Raw genomic sequence first — 13894 nt, 5'->3', positions numbered from 1 at the left:
TCCACAGGGAGACAGTGGTGGGGAGGACAGGGCCACCCTTATACCTGGTTGGACCAGGCAAATCCAGCCTGGCATGTCTTAGAAAGCAGTGCCTGCAGCCTCCCGAGCCTTCAGAACCCTGAATCATGAGATATCTCCAGGCTCCTCCGCCCCAGGAAAGAAACAGCCTGTTTCCAACCCCAGGTGGGGAAAAGGAGCCCTTCAGTCTACCTGGTAGGAGCAGAAAGGGGCATAAGCTCTGCCTGGAATAAAGGCCTTTTTGAGAGCACTGGACTTTTCCAGCTGCCTGGAAACAGGAAGCGCCCAGGCCAGGAGAACAGAACCCCTCACACACCCGGCATAAAGGCACACTGAGCCGTTAACCCTAATTACCTGTGACTGACACGCGAGCAGGCCCTGACCTTTCAGGCATCGCCTCAGCCAAGGGAAAATAAACAGCTCCCTTCATCCCAAACACAGCCCATTTCACCCCCGCCCAGAATTCAAGGTGTTTGATACAAGGGGAGAACGACCCAGCTGCAACACAGAGGGGGCTGAGCCCAGCCACCCCCACAGCCAGCACATCCACGGGCATTGCTCAGCCCCTTCCTACTCTCCTCCAGCCCCGGTCTTCTCCAGCCCCTTCTCCATAGCCCGAGGAGGAGGAGGAGGAGGAGCATCCGCACCAGGGAGAACGGGCACTGCTACTGGAGGGTCCTGCCCATCTGCCCCCAGCAGTGGCCAATGCCCTGAGCATGTCCGTGCCCTTCTGCTCAGTGGGAGCTCCCTGGAAATCCACACTTGCTCTCCTGTGTGTTTTCCTCTGCCTGATCCCTTCAGCAGTCCCAGGAGAGCAGAGAGCTCTGCATGGATGCTGAGAGGCTGCTTGGCACTGCGCTGCCATCCACTCTTTACTGCCCCAAACCTCTGCCGGCACAGCCTAGCCCCTGGTCCAGAGGATCCATGGCAGCCAATCCTGAGCAGATGGGCAGAGCAGGGGGCACAGGCTGTGCCAGGTGAGCAGGGCACAGGGATCCCCACAGGTGCCCCAGGTCACCCCTGCTCCACTGAGCACCAGCATTCCTACCAGCTCCCAAGGCAGCACTTCCCTCCCTCAAACAGCCTCTCCTTCCAGGCCACAGCAGTGTCCCAGTTTCTTCCTGTCCCCACCTCCAGGGCCCTGCCTCCCTCCCCAAGGGCCACAGGAACCCACCACGAAGAAGTCTCAGGCAGAAAGCAGAGCTTACCCAGGGGGCAGAGCATCCAGGGCGGGCACTGCTGCCCGGGCCGGGGGGGCACTGGGGCCGGACGCTGCCTCCTCGGCCTCTCCAGAGCCTGGCAGGGCAGGAGGGGCAGGAGCGGTGGGGCCGTCGGTCGTGCCGGACACCGCTGGGGCCGGAGCATTCGCCCCCGCTGCTGGCCTGTCCTCTTCAATGTCCACGGCACTCACAGCGTCCCCGTTCACTGGAAGGGCAGAGAGCAGGGGGTCAGCACCCAGGAGGGGATGGGATCTGGCCAATCCTCCCGGGAGCAGAGCTTGGGTGACAACCTAAGCATGGGACTCACAGTGCTCCCAGCCTGCAGCAGAGGCAGCACCTGTGTGATCCGGATCCCTCTGGGAACCACTGCCTCTATCTTGAGACAAAAGCAGAGGGTACTTTTTTGTGCTCAGTTTCTCTTCAGCCACTTGAAACACGCTGCATCCCTGATGGGAAATCAGGGAATGAGCAGGACCTCCGAAACTGTGGGTGCAGCATCTCCCCCGAGGCAGAATGAAACCTGGGCTCAGCAAGTCAACAGCACTGGAAAGAGCTAAATGTTGCTGGATTCCAGTGAACTTTTGAAAAAGGGAAGGGGAAGAGACAGAGCAAAGGAAAACTACAAAGAAAAATGAGGAGGAGGAAAATGCTAAGCAAAAAAATGAAAGGGAATTTGTTTGAGGAATACTTATTAGATACCCAAAACCCTGAGACCTGGCAGCCCAGCTGAGCAGAACCTTTGCTACAAGACATCCTGGCTGGAGTGGCAAAGCAAAAGTTTTAAAAACAACCCAGAAACAGGGAACAAAGTATGGGATGCAGACAGAGCTCCATGATTTAGAGCTGAGAAATGGACAAAACCATAAGGGAAGCCCAAATATTTAGTATCATAGGAAAAACCAGTATGAACTACCACAGATGGGAGACTGAAGAGCTACAGACACTCTGGAGAAGAGGCAGAGTGCTCAGGACTCTGCTTGGCAGCTGGAAGGTGGCAGGACAACATCCTCCAGCACCAGAGGGATCCTGGGACACAGCAGCAGTTGAAGGTGCCCTCAGGCAGCACTGAGGGTGAGGAAGATTTTCAGGTCAGCAGCAACTTCCACCAGAGTCCTGTGGCAGCCAGCTGAGGAGGTCCCTGACTGCCCCTTATGTCGAGCAAGCCTGGGAAAGGGCAGTTTTGCCGTGCCAGTCTCCAAAGAGGACCTACAGGATGACCCAGCTGAGTATGCCATGGTTGCTTTGATCACAGTCCTGGACAAAGCAGGGAAAAGGTGATCCAAAGTTCACCTGATAAGGAAGGGCTCCAGGGGGAACACAGCAAGGGCTGAACAACGTGACTGTGGGGAAAACACGCCTGGGAATAATCTCCTTTTATTGAAATTACAGCTGAGAGTGACAAATGTAACAGGGACGTTCTTGCAACAGCCTGCTCGAAAAACATGGCAACGTCACCAAAATGTACCAAACTGAAGGGCAAGAGGATAGTTTGTAGAGGCACTCCAGGGTGTCCAACACTAATCCCAGCCATCCAAAACACTCCTCTCCCCATCCTCAAGTCATCACTGACAGGATTTGTGGGAGGCACAGAGGGTGTGAGCGGTAAACACCAACAAGGACAGCACAGTCATAAAGCCACTGGGGAGGCTGTGGTTGGGCCAGTAAAACGTGCTTTAAACAAACCAAAGCCAAGAAGCCAAGTTGTACTTGGGAACAAAATCCTGTCCCCAGGCTGAGGGAGTGTCCACAGAGTGAGGAGACTCGGGAGGGCTGGCCTTTGGCAAAAATGAGCTTTGGCAAAATTGAAATTGCATTGTTACAGGTCTTCCCAATGAAATGTAAAAAACCCCCAACTTCCTTCTGGGTTAAACAAAACATTTCCTTCTCTCCTAAATGAAACACTCTGCTTTTCCTTCCAGATCTCCCACAAAAGCAAACTCAGTGCGGAGGAGTGAGAGATGCTCCATGAAAGCTAGAGAAGGAAAACAGATCAGTCACACGTGACTTTGTAGTCAGGCACTCAGCAGGCCCCAGTCCTGCTCCACAAGGGATTCAGGGCTTTGTGGACAAACCCAAGAAAACACAAGAGAAACCTTTCCAAATGTACTCTCTGATGCAAGAACCAGCCCCCTTTGAGAGGTGGGTTTGTGCCTTTGCTGATGCTCCACAGGCAGCTGCTCCTCTCACTTCAGATCTTCACTTAAGGCTGATGGGAAATTCAGCTGAACCCTGAAAAGAGGCCACTCAGCAGTGACAACTGTCCTCCTCATTGTGGCGTCAGTGATGCTGCTGTCCCAGTATCCTTTTAAACACCTGGAGCTGGTGGCTCCAGAGTGGAGCCACAGGAATCATTCCTGACAGGCAGCACCGATCCTACGAGAGAGCTCTGCGGAGCTGTGTGGCTTATCAGCAGTAGAAGCAATAAAATAAAAAATCAATCGACTCACAGGGAGGACATTCCTAGGCACTACAAGATCCATCATCTCAGCGGAAATGGATTTTCTCCACCATAAATATCCCTGAGCTCTGGTCCCCACCTCCCTGAGCGTTGGCTCACCTGTGCTGTTGACTGCTCCGTTGGCCATGGTGTTGGCTGTGCCATTGGCAGTGCCGTTGGCTGTGCCGTTGGCCGTGCCATTGGCTGTGCCGTTGGCCATGCTGGCATGCTGTGTGCTCTTGGCCTGCTGCCGGTGCCGGCTCCTGGCGCTGGGACTTTGCTCTCCACTCCCTGCGTTTCCCCTGGCCACTCCGGCCGCGTGTCGGTGCGTCCTGCGAGGGAAAAGAACATGGGAGGTGAGAGACATCACATGGAAAACCCCACTCCTGTCTTTTTGCCTCAGTCTTGTGCCAATTCCATCCCTGGGAACGGGCGGATGCAGCCACATGCCTCCACTCAGGGCACTGCCCCGAGCTTCATGCTGCTTGCTCAAACCCGCCAGTGGCAGAGTCCCACGGAGGAGTCACCTGAGTGACAACCCCTTGCTTTTGTTCGCAGGTGGCCACCTCACATGCCAAGGAACAGCCCTGGGCACTCATGGCCAGTCACCAGCTCACAGCCCTGAGACACCGTGGCTCCTGGCAGCTTGCTCCGTGCACCCCTGCAGATCCCAGGGGAGATCTCATGGCAGCCCCACCTCCTGCACCACAGAGGGGATCCTCACTGGTGCCTCCCACCTCGCTCCAAGCCTTGCACAGAAACAGGTGAGGAAGGTGCAAGTGTTTGCTGCTGCCAAGACAGCCGTGGCCCCCGGAAAAGGAGGGAACAAGCAGCTGGGAAAGATGGAAGCTGAAATCACAGCACAGGCTGTGACTGGCTCAGGTGCAGCTGCTCCATCTCTTGGGGGTCTCTGTGTCACAGTGGAGCTCACCTGCCTCCATGTCCCCATGGCCAGAGCAGCCCAACCTCTGTGGGCAGAGGACCTGCAGCTCCCCTGGCAAACTCCCCCTCAGACCACCCTGGGTCCCCAAGGCAGCACAGAGGCTTCCCAAAAAAGCTCAGTTTCACCTTAGGAATTTGTTACTGTGAGTGAGCAGGGAGACAGGATGGAGGGGGGGGATGCTGCCTTTCCAAATCCAGGGGCAGGGCAGAGGCAGAGCCCAGGTACCTCCACCCAGGCTGGCAGCCAGGGCAGCAACCATGGAGAGTGAGGACTGCAGGGATCAGGACGTCAGTTTGCCCCAGCCAAAATCTACCCTTAAAAGGGCAAAACCCACAAACTGTCCCCAAGTGTCAGGGCTGGCGCTGGGAGGGGACAGCAGCTTGGCAGCAACAGGGCACAGATCAGTCATGCCACCCTCGCCAGCTCCAGCAAGCCCTTGGTTCCTCCCACTTATTCCAAAGCCTCTCTCCTTGGGGAGCAGCTCATGGCAGGACTGGGATCAGGAGGAGACATGGGAAAGCAGGAGATGGTTGTTGAAAATAGATCAGATAAGAGCCACAGGGCAGAACAGAGCTGTTGTGACCCCTTCGACCAGCCACGGACTCCCAGGAGGGCAGCCCCACCCAGGGGCTCCTCAAGAGGCTCCTCAGACCATGAGCTCGCCCCGGAAATCCTGGCTACCCTCGGACACGGCTCCGTGCTGGGAGTTTGCTTTGCCCACCAGCACCTGGGGACGTGCAGCATCTGCAGGGGCAGAACAGGCTCCTCTTCCCTGGTCAGGAGGTAAAGGTGGCCCCTCACTGCCACCTCAGCGGGGCATCCTGACATCACATGCCTCCCGAAAGCTGGCTGGGACCCCTCCCCACAGTCACCCCCTCCCCACAGTCACCCCATGGCGAGGCCAGAGGCAGCATAGGCCCCAGAGCCATGGCCAGAGGGCAGTGGGCAGGTGGCACCAGCCAGTCCCACCAGGAGCAGCCCCCTCCGCACGGGACAGATCTGGTCCCTGCCCTTCCAGCACAGATGAGCTCAGAGCTGCCCAGGCAGTTTTTAGAAACCAAAACAGGATGTTTCCAGGCTGCCAGGCGGAGGCACAGGGTTACCAGCCTGAATTAGCCAGCCCGCCGCCCAGCCCAGCCCTCCCACGAGTGCTCCCATCTGGGCATTGTCTTTTAATAGACACTGGAAACAAACCCAGGCCACGGAGCACGGCGGGATGGGAATGTGCGCCTAAAATAGGAGCGGGGAGAAAATCAGGCAAGGCACAGACGGAAACAGATGGTGGGACGGAGTGAGGTGTGCGTGGGGCAGCCCCTCTCCCAGGGGGAACAAGACCCCATTGTACCCCATCAACTGGGGACCTCAGGTGGCTGCCCCAACCCTAACCTGGACCAGGGCAGACGGTGCCAAAGAGGAACATGGGATCATCCAGGTGACATCAACCATTCGGCTCTCCCACTTCTGCCAAGGCAGAGCCCCCACACGACAGTGGCCAACACAGACCCTGGTCATGTAACACAGGAATGGCCAGTTTCTCCAGCTGAGGTGGCCAGAAGGTCCCAGCATGAGATGCCAGCAGAGGTGGCAGCATGTCTTGGTCTCACTCAGCACATCAGCCCCCAAACTGTGACTGAAGAAGAGGAAGGGCAGAGCACAGAGAGCCAGCACTGGCTGTGGGAGGTCAGGGCAGGAAAGCCCCAGTGCCATGTGATCAATGGGAGTTCAGCTCCCAAAAATACAGAGATGAGAAATTCCCCCTGTCCCTGCCAAGAGGGGAGGAGACCAGCACCCAAATGAGAGAATCATGGAATGGTTTGGGTGGGAAGGGACCTTAAAGCCCATCTCATTCCACCCCCTGCCATGGGCAGGGACACCTTCCACTATCCTGTTGCTCCAAGCCCCATCCAACCTGGCCTTGGATATTCCAGGGATGGGGCACCCACAGCTTCTCTGGGCAACCTGTGCCAGGGCTTCCACAAGACAAACAGGGCTCGTGGCACCCACGGCCCCAGCCCTCAGCTAAGGGCCCCTGGGCTCTGGTTTTTCCCTCCACAGAGGTCTGTGGAATTTCACACCCCACCACCAAGATTAGCAGCAAATCCCAAGATGACATTTGTTCAGGAGAAGAAAGAGAAGCCTGACCAAGCTGTTTCCCTCGTGGGGACAGTGTAGAAATAGCTGAGGAGCAAAGAATGACCCTTTTCTTCCCATCCTGCCGGCAAGTGAGTTTGCCAGCATCCATCACCAAGCCCAGAAAATAAACACGGCTCTGTGTATAAACACAGCAACCATCACACAGCATTCCCAAGCGCAAGGGAACCGTGTTCCACCCCAGAGCAGGCAGCTGCCTTCACGGTGGGTACATCCAGCAGTGCTCTGTCCTACAGAGCAGTAACCCATCAACCTGAGCAGGTATGTCCAGAACACCCTAAATTCAGGGGAGTGCAGCACAGATTGAGGACTAGCTTGGAAGTTTCCCATGCCAAGGCAGCCATGGAATTGGAATGATCGGAGGCACACCTGGCAGGTGTTTGAAGGTGCCCTGCAGAAGTCCTGGCCAGACTTCAGCACTCAAAGAAGAAACTCCTCACAGCCAATGGAAAAGCAGCAGGGAAGGGGCAGCAGGCAGTGACCAGGCTGAGCCTCCCAAACTAGAACTTTCTTTGCAGGTTTTCTAGCACCTACTGAGAGCTGTTAAGTGCCTGCCAAGCCTAGCTCTCTCAGGTCACTGAGCACTTCCCACCTCTGAGAATGATTTAACACCTGGACAGCAGGAATCAACAGGAGCAGCCACCACAAAAGGGCACAAACTGTGTTCACAGCCTACTCCCAACACCCCATCCCTCTCCCTCCTTGGGTGGAAGATGAACACACAGCATGGAAGGACATGGTCACTTTTGGAGCCAAAAACATCATCTCTGGTGTGTGCCCAGGAGATGAAGAAGGAGCAGAAGAGCTCGAGGTGTGGGGCTTGTAGCTGAGAGTGCTACTGAGCCTGGGCCATGCAGAACCTCCCACGGGCAGGCTGCAGGCGCCCTCTCCACAGCCACACTCCTATCCAGAACATCTGTACAGGCTGCTGGGCCACTGCCACACTCTGGAAATATAAATAGGTGTTAAATTCAACTCCATGTTGACAGTGTGACACGTCTCCCAATAACCACAGCTCCAAAAGGAGCAGCGCTGAGCCACTCCAGCCCAGCAAGGAGGCAGGGTAGGGCACTGAGCCAGGCACAGGATGGCCTGTTGCCCAAGCATCTCATTTCCTCTGGAAGCAGCTGTTATTTCCCTGCAGCTCTGCTTCTCCTGCTCCTGGACTTTCAGAAGTGTCCTCTTGTGACCATTGTCCAGAGGACCATTGTGCTTCCCAGTGCCTGGCCAAGGCTGTGCTTGAGGGAAGAGCTGGGGGTCCCCATGATCCACGTTTGAAGGGATCCCACTTTCTTAGTTTGCTTGGTCACAGCCTGCCCCACTTCCAGACAGAACATTCCTTTGGCTGCCAGTGGAGCAACTGGTGAAACTCCCTGGGCCATCACAGACCTGATACTCCTTGAGACAAACCCTTTAGGAGGGGCTCAGGCCAGCCACAGCCTGTCTGTACAGTCACCCCCTGTACCCCAAGCTCTGCTGTCCCCTGGGACAGGCCAGCCCTGCCCCACCTCTCCCGTGGGCTGTGGTAGGGGCTCACTGGGAGATCTGGAGTGGGGTGCACTGCAAAAGGACAGGGCCACAGCAACCTCTCAGTAACGGACACACAGCCTGGGGCCCTCACCTTGGTCTGCTACCAAAGCAGTTGGTACTGGGAGGCTGGTGTCGGCCCTCCGTGGCTGCAGCCGCGCTGGTGGGGTCCCGTCCAGGTGCCTGGGACCCTGCATGGGGGAAGAATGGGAGGGTGAAGAAAAGGACTGAGACACCTACTAGCTCTTCCCTCCTCCTCACCTTCCAGAAAGGAGCCCCAAAAGCACAACAGCCCCACCTATTGCATGACAGACCCCCAGCACCCAAGGACACCCCACCTTCACGCTGGGTTCTCTCCTCTCCCACTGCTGTGTGAGGGCACAGCCCCCCCTGCCCAGCACCCTGTAGCTCCAAGCAGAAGGCAGGACTCTGCAGAACTGGCAGCACCAGGAGAGCAGCCACATCCAAGATTCCCAGATTTCACAAGTTTTGTTTCCCAGCAGGGAAGAGAAGGAGCCAGGGGAAAGCAACACATTAGCCCCTGTCCAGCACAAGCTCTGCTCCCTCCCCTGGCAGCCTCATGGGTCAGCCATCAATACATGTCCCCATGGGGAGCCCTGCTCAGGAAACACTGAAACCATTTCCACAGGCCACAGGAACAGCAAGGGAAGGGGCTGATCCATGTGGATGGCTGGAGAAGGGCTGCTCCTCCCAGGCCATCGACACTCCTGCTCCAATTCTGCAGGAATTCGTGAGCATCCAGGGCAGGCAGGGCTGGCACCGGAGCCTCATCTGGGAGAGGAGGCAGGTGCTGGCTCTGGGTCACTGGCCCAGGGGTGCTGGGAGCCGTGGGCTCAGCCCCCTCCTCTCCCCACTCAGCGCCTCGTGCCTGGAGCCACTGCGCGCACGTGGGGCTGGGCACTCACCCTCTGTGCCGGCACTGCCATCGGGAAGGCTTCCCAGAGCAACAGCCGGTCCGTCCAGGAAAATCGTCAGCTCTCCGCCCGACACAATGCTGCCTTTGTTCTCCGTCTGCAGGTCCAGGGTCAGCTGCCTGTTCTCCACTGTGGGAGAGAGGGGACAGGGAGAGAGACCACCAGTCACCACTGGGATCTCAGCTGCGATGGACGTGGCTCCACCAGCCCAGCTCCCACGTCAGGCCCCTGGCCCACCCCCTGGTGGGTCCCCCACAGGCCTCCCCCACCCCCCAAAGGTGCCTGCTCCCTCAGGGCCAGTTGTCCCAGTGAGCACCATCAGCACTGGCCTCACACCTACAGGTACCTTCCAGCACTGCCTGAGGATCCCCAGCCAGCCTCATCACCTTCTCCCAAGGAAAACCCTCCCTCACCAGCCACCCTTTTACTGGGGCTGCAGCTGCCCCAGGGGCCCTGGCTTTGACACAGCCAAGACCCTCATTGCTCACAGATCCAAGAGCTGGGGCTGTAGGGCAGATCCTGGCAGGAAAGTCAAGGGATTTAACACAACACATGGGGCAAGAAGGGTCCTTCACGATGGCGACCACCACATCCCCATGCATCAGTTCCACTGAACAACAGCGGCACAGAGGGCTGTCCACAAACAGGAACACTCCAAACACTGTGCTGAGGCATCGGACTGCCTCCACAGAAGGTTCTGGAGTGTGTGGCATGGTCTGGGAGGCTCTTGGAGACAGTTGCCAGCTCCACTCCCACCCTTGAGAACCATTTTGGCTTTATCAGCTTTAGCAAGAGTTTGCTGGTCCCTAGGGGCAATGGGGGCACAGGCACAGCCCTCAGCACCCATGGGCAGGCAGGGCTGGTCCCCTGGGTGACAGCACCCACCCCAGCACAGCAATGCCTGCCAGAGCCAGCCCGACTGAAACACCCAGCTCCACCACAGAAGGCCAGAAAAATGTGGCTGCGCCAGCCTGGGACAGCAGCCCAGACACTTCCTGACTCATTTGCTCAAATAATATTTGTATTATACACGGATTGCTCATGACACAATGGCACCATTTTTTAGCAACCTGCTTTGTCCTGGTGCGACGTGGGGACGGGGTGTGGTTCCTGCCAGTGGGAGCAGGAGGGAGGGAGCACACACCTATGGACCCCTTGTCCCATCTCTATCTTCAAGCTGTGTGTGCTGGGATTTACCACCCTCTCCTCCAAGGCATCCCAAAACCCAGCAGCATGGGGTCTGTGGCAAAGACAGGGCTGTGAGACAGGCTGCACTTGTGGATCTCAGGGAAGTCTCTGGTTTGTAGTGCCAAGGATACAGGTATCCCCTGCACAGAAGGGGTACGTGCTCACAGGGGTACAGCAGAGAGGCTGGAGTTCAGCTGTCACTTATCATCCACCCATCATCCAACAAGGGATTCTACTGAGCCCGGTCTCCCTCCTCTGCCTCACAGAGCTGTTCTCCGCTTGCTTCCAAGGGGAACCGACCTCACAGGCGGTTTTAAGAGCCTGAGACAGAAGATGCTACTGAGCACGGCCAAAAACCAGAACAAACCCAGACCCTGTTTCCCCCCTGGCTCCTCCAAGCCATAGGAATCCGCGTTTTCTCTGGGGTCCCTCCATCCCCCTCCGTGAGCGCCGCACTCCGGGGCCGTACAAGCCCTCATTGTGCGGGCACTCGGCTGAGGCGCAAAGACAAGGTGTCTCCAAGTGGAGGATGTGAACATGAACCTCCCAGCCGGCTTCCTTCTCCCCCCCTCCAGCTTTTTTAAAGAAAATAAACACTCGCAGAACCTTCCCCTCCCTGTCCCCATCCAGCGTGCAGGACGCACAAAGGGACATTGCTGCTGCCCCGACGGCGGGTCCCCCGAAGGGCCGAGCACAAAGGCTGCCTCTGTCCCGCCGGCTGCCAGAATGTCAGAGGAATTATTATTATTTTGGGAGGGGGTCGGGGGGTGATTTGGTCCTGAATAAGGTCTCAGTTCAGCTGCTTCCAGTGCCCCGCACACAGCATCAGAGCTCCCATTTAGCGGAGGTGAGCTGGAATTCCCACCCAGCCCATTAAGCGGATTTACGGTTCCAAGAAATGAGGCTGGGAGCAGCCGGTGCGATAACGGCCCCAGGCTGAGCTCCAGCCTCCAGGACCCCCGGGGACCACACATGTCTGAACCCAGGGAGCTGCCACATGGGACAGGCAGCCCCTCTGGAACACCCTGTCTGAGATGGCTCCATCTCCATGCACACATCCAGGAAGAATTCCAGACAGACAGCCAGATGGTGCTTCCCACTCTCTCAGCTCCCCAAACCCTCTTTGCACAGTCCCACTGGATGCAAAGGTCAGGTCCCATTCCAATAGGTCCATGTGATTGTCCAGGTTTTATCTGGGATGGATCAAAGCTCCCTGGTGCTGAGCAGGTGAAGACTGGCTCAGCCTTTGTGAATTTCCACAGCCAAAGGAACGACCTCAAGCTGTGGCTACAAGTCCCTATGGGGAGAAGTAGGAGGAAAGCTAGACCTTCCACAGCCATTCCCAAAACAAGGAAGAACTCAGAGTTTACAGGAAGGGATAATCTTTACTGTCCCGTGAAAGTCTCCCCAGGGCAGCTTTGCCCGTGCTGCTGACCCAGCCTCAGCCACCAGCAGCTTAGAGACAACTATGTCCTACCCCATTTATCTGCCAGGGATAACGAGGAGAGCCTTGGACATCTACTTCTTTCCTCTGAAAGGTGACATAGGATGGGCATTGTCTGACCCCCATGGTGACCTACTGGCTGGATGACCAGTTTTACGAGATTACATCCCAGCCACAGTAAGCCAGCTCAGGGAGCTGCCAGGGCACACAGCACAGCACAGCTCCTTTGGCATCACAGCCATTATGGGGTGGAGCTGCAGCTTTCCAGAGGTTGGGAAGTGCTGCTGGCTTCCTGGAGGGTCCCACGAGGCCATGGCTCCAGAAGCTCTGCCTGGGGCACAGCAATGGGGACTCTGTGAGATCTGTAAAGCCCTGGAATGTGGTGCCACTCAGCACACAGTGGGACCAGCAAAAACCAGCAGGGCCCAGTATGGGGTTCCACAGAGCCCGCGGTGCAGGGCCAGCTGGGGTTGCCCCTCAGGCGAAGTAAGAGGTGGAACCAAGAGGTGTCTCTGCAGAGGTGGCACTCAGGGACCAGGGCAGGGGCTGTGCCATGGAAAACGAGCTGCTTTACAAGAGCCCTGGGAGCAGCTCAGCTCCTGGAAGGCTCCAGCTCATGTTGGTGATGGAACTCATTCTGACCCACCTCTCCACTTCCCATCCAATCCCTGCAGAGGCGCAAGAGCTCTGCCTGACAGCGGAGAGGCCCCGCAGGCCCTGCCAAGGTGCTGGAAAGTGCTGGGAGCCCCAAAGCCAGGCTGGCCCTGCCCAGAGCAGGAGCTCCTGCGACAGCCAGGCTGTCAGCTCCAGAGGCTCTCCCAGCTTTCCTGCGAGCTCAGGCCTCGTCACTGAGCTCTTTTTCCAAGCTCCAGGCCTTGGAGCAGAGACTTTTTCACCTGAAGCAAGGCGTGCTTGGCAGGAGGGCTGACAGAAATGGGGGGAGCTCCAGCAACATCCTGGCAGGCGGGAGCCAAGGACGTCACCGTCCTGCCCACAACCAGATCCATTCCTGCCCACTGAGCGGAATGACAGGAATAAAATGAAGGCCAAGCTACACTCATACACCAGTAACTCACAGAGAACCTCATCAAAACAGTAACAAGCCCAGTGAAGGCAGAGAGAGGGGCTGCTGCCTGGCAGGAGCAGCCCTGGGGAAGGATTGCTCCAGCTGAGCACTTCCCAAGATGGGGAGAGGAGAGCCAGGCCCCTCCAGTGGCAGAGGGCACAACATTTTGCTGCCTCACACACATTAAGTGTCTGACTAGGGATGGCTTGAAATCCCAGATGCCTTTTGCATGCCCTTGCCTTCCCTGGGCTGGCAGGCAGAGGGAATGAGATCCCCTCCTGCCAGGAGGTGAGGAGCCCCCAGGGAAGGGGTCTCAAGGCTCCCATGGGACCCCCAGGGGACCGCCAGCAGTCTCTGCCCCACTCAGAGCTGCAGCAAAGCCTGAAGGTTGAGCAGTGACCTGCAGAGAAGAGGAGGGAGAAGATGCCAGCCCAGAAAAGATGGGCAGACCGAAGCAGACAGCCCAGGCAGTGCCAGCTGCCCCCAGCCCATGGCAGCACCTTCCTGGCAGGCCAGGGCAGGCTCTGCACCTTTAAGAGTCCTCCCTCCCAGCCCACGGTGTCAAGGAAAAATCTGACACTTTTTTTCTGGTAGATGTTAATGGACAAGCTCGAACAGCCAGTTGCCTTTTCCATTCATTTTCCACACAGCCCCCTGGGAGGCTGGGAATGAAAGAGCCAATTGTGCCCCCGCAGGTAGGGCGGGAGCAACGGCGGCTCCAGAAGCCCGGCCGGCATCGGCACACCTCAGCAAGGAAAGCTGCAGGGAAGAGTGCCCCGGGGCACAGCCCCCACAGCCCTCAGGCTGTCTGACACCTACACCCCAAGCAACAGAGCCCATCTCGGGGCACACGTTCAGATCCTCAGGGCCTTTGCGAGGTGACAGCGGTGGCAGCACAGCTCCTACGTGTCCCTCAGTTCCACACCCAGACCAGGTGCAGCCTGCCCAGCACAGGGAGTGTGGCA

At 57.5% G+C, this 13894-nt stretch overlaps 1 protein-coding gene across 2 annotated transcripts in view; it reads right to left on the bottom strand.

The window, feature by feature from the left end:
* Positions 1-13894, bottom strand: part of WWP2 (WW domain containing E3 ubiquitin protein ligase 2) — a 34393-nt gene that overhangs the window by 16027 nt on the left and 4472 nt on the right. For both annotated transcript variants that reach the window (XM_017816248.1, XM_017816247.1), the window contains 4 exons: positions 9223-9360; positions 8391-8487; positions 3796-4007; positions 1227-1443 (listed from right to left, as the gene is read on the bottom strand). In XM_017816248.1, the coding sequence (XP_017671737.1) occupies positions 1227-1443; positions 3796-4007; positions 8391-8487; positions 9223-9360 (664 nt within the window). The remainder of the gene's footprint in view (positions 1-1226; positions 1444-3795; positions 4008-8390; positions 8488-9222; positions 9361-13894) is intronic.

This window comes from Lepidothrix coronata, unplaced genomic scaffold (genome assembly GCF_001604755.1).
Source record: "Lepidothrix coronata isolate B3197 unplaced genomic scaffold, Lepidothrix_coronata-1.0 Scaffold54, whole genome shotgun sequence".
NCBI lineage: Eukaryota > Metazoa > Chordata > Aves > Passeriformes > Pipridae > Lepidothrix > Lepidothrix coronata.
Note: the sequence above shows the minus strand (reverse complement) of the source record. Positions and strands in the feature narration are given on the sequence as shown.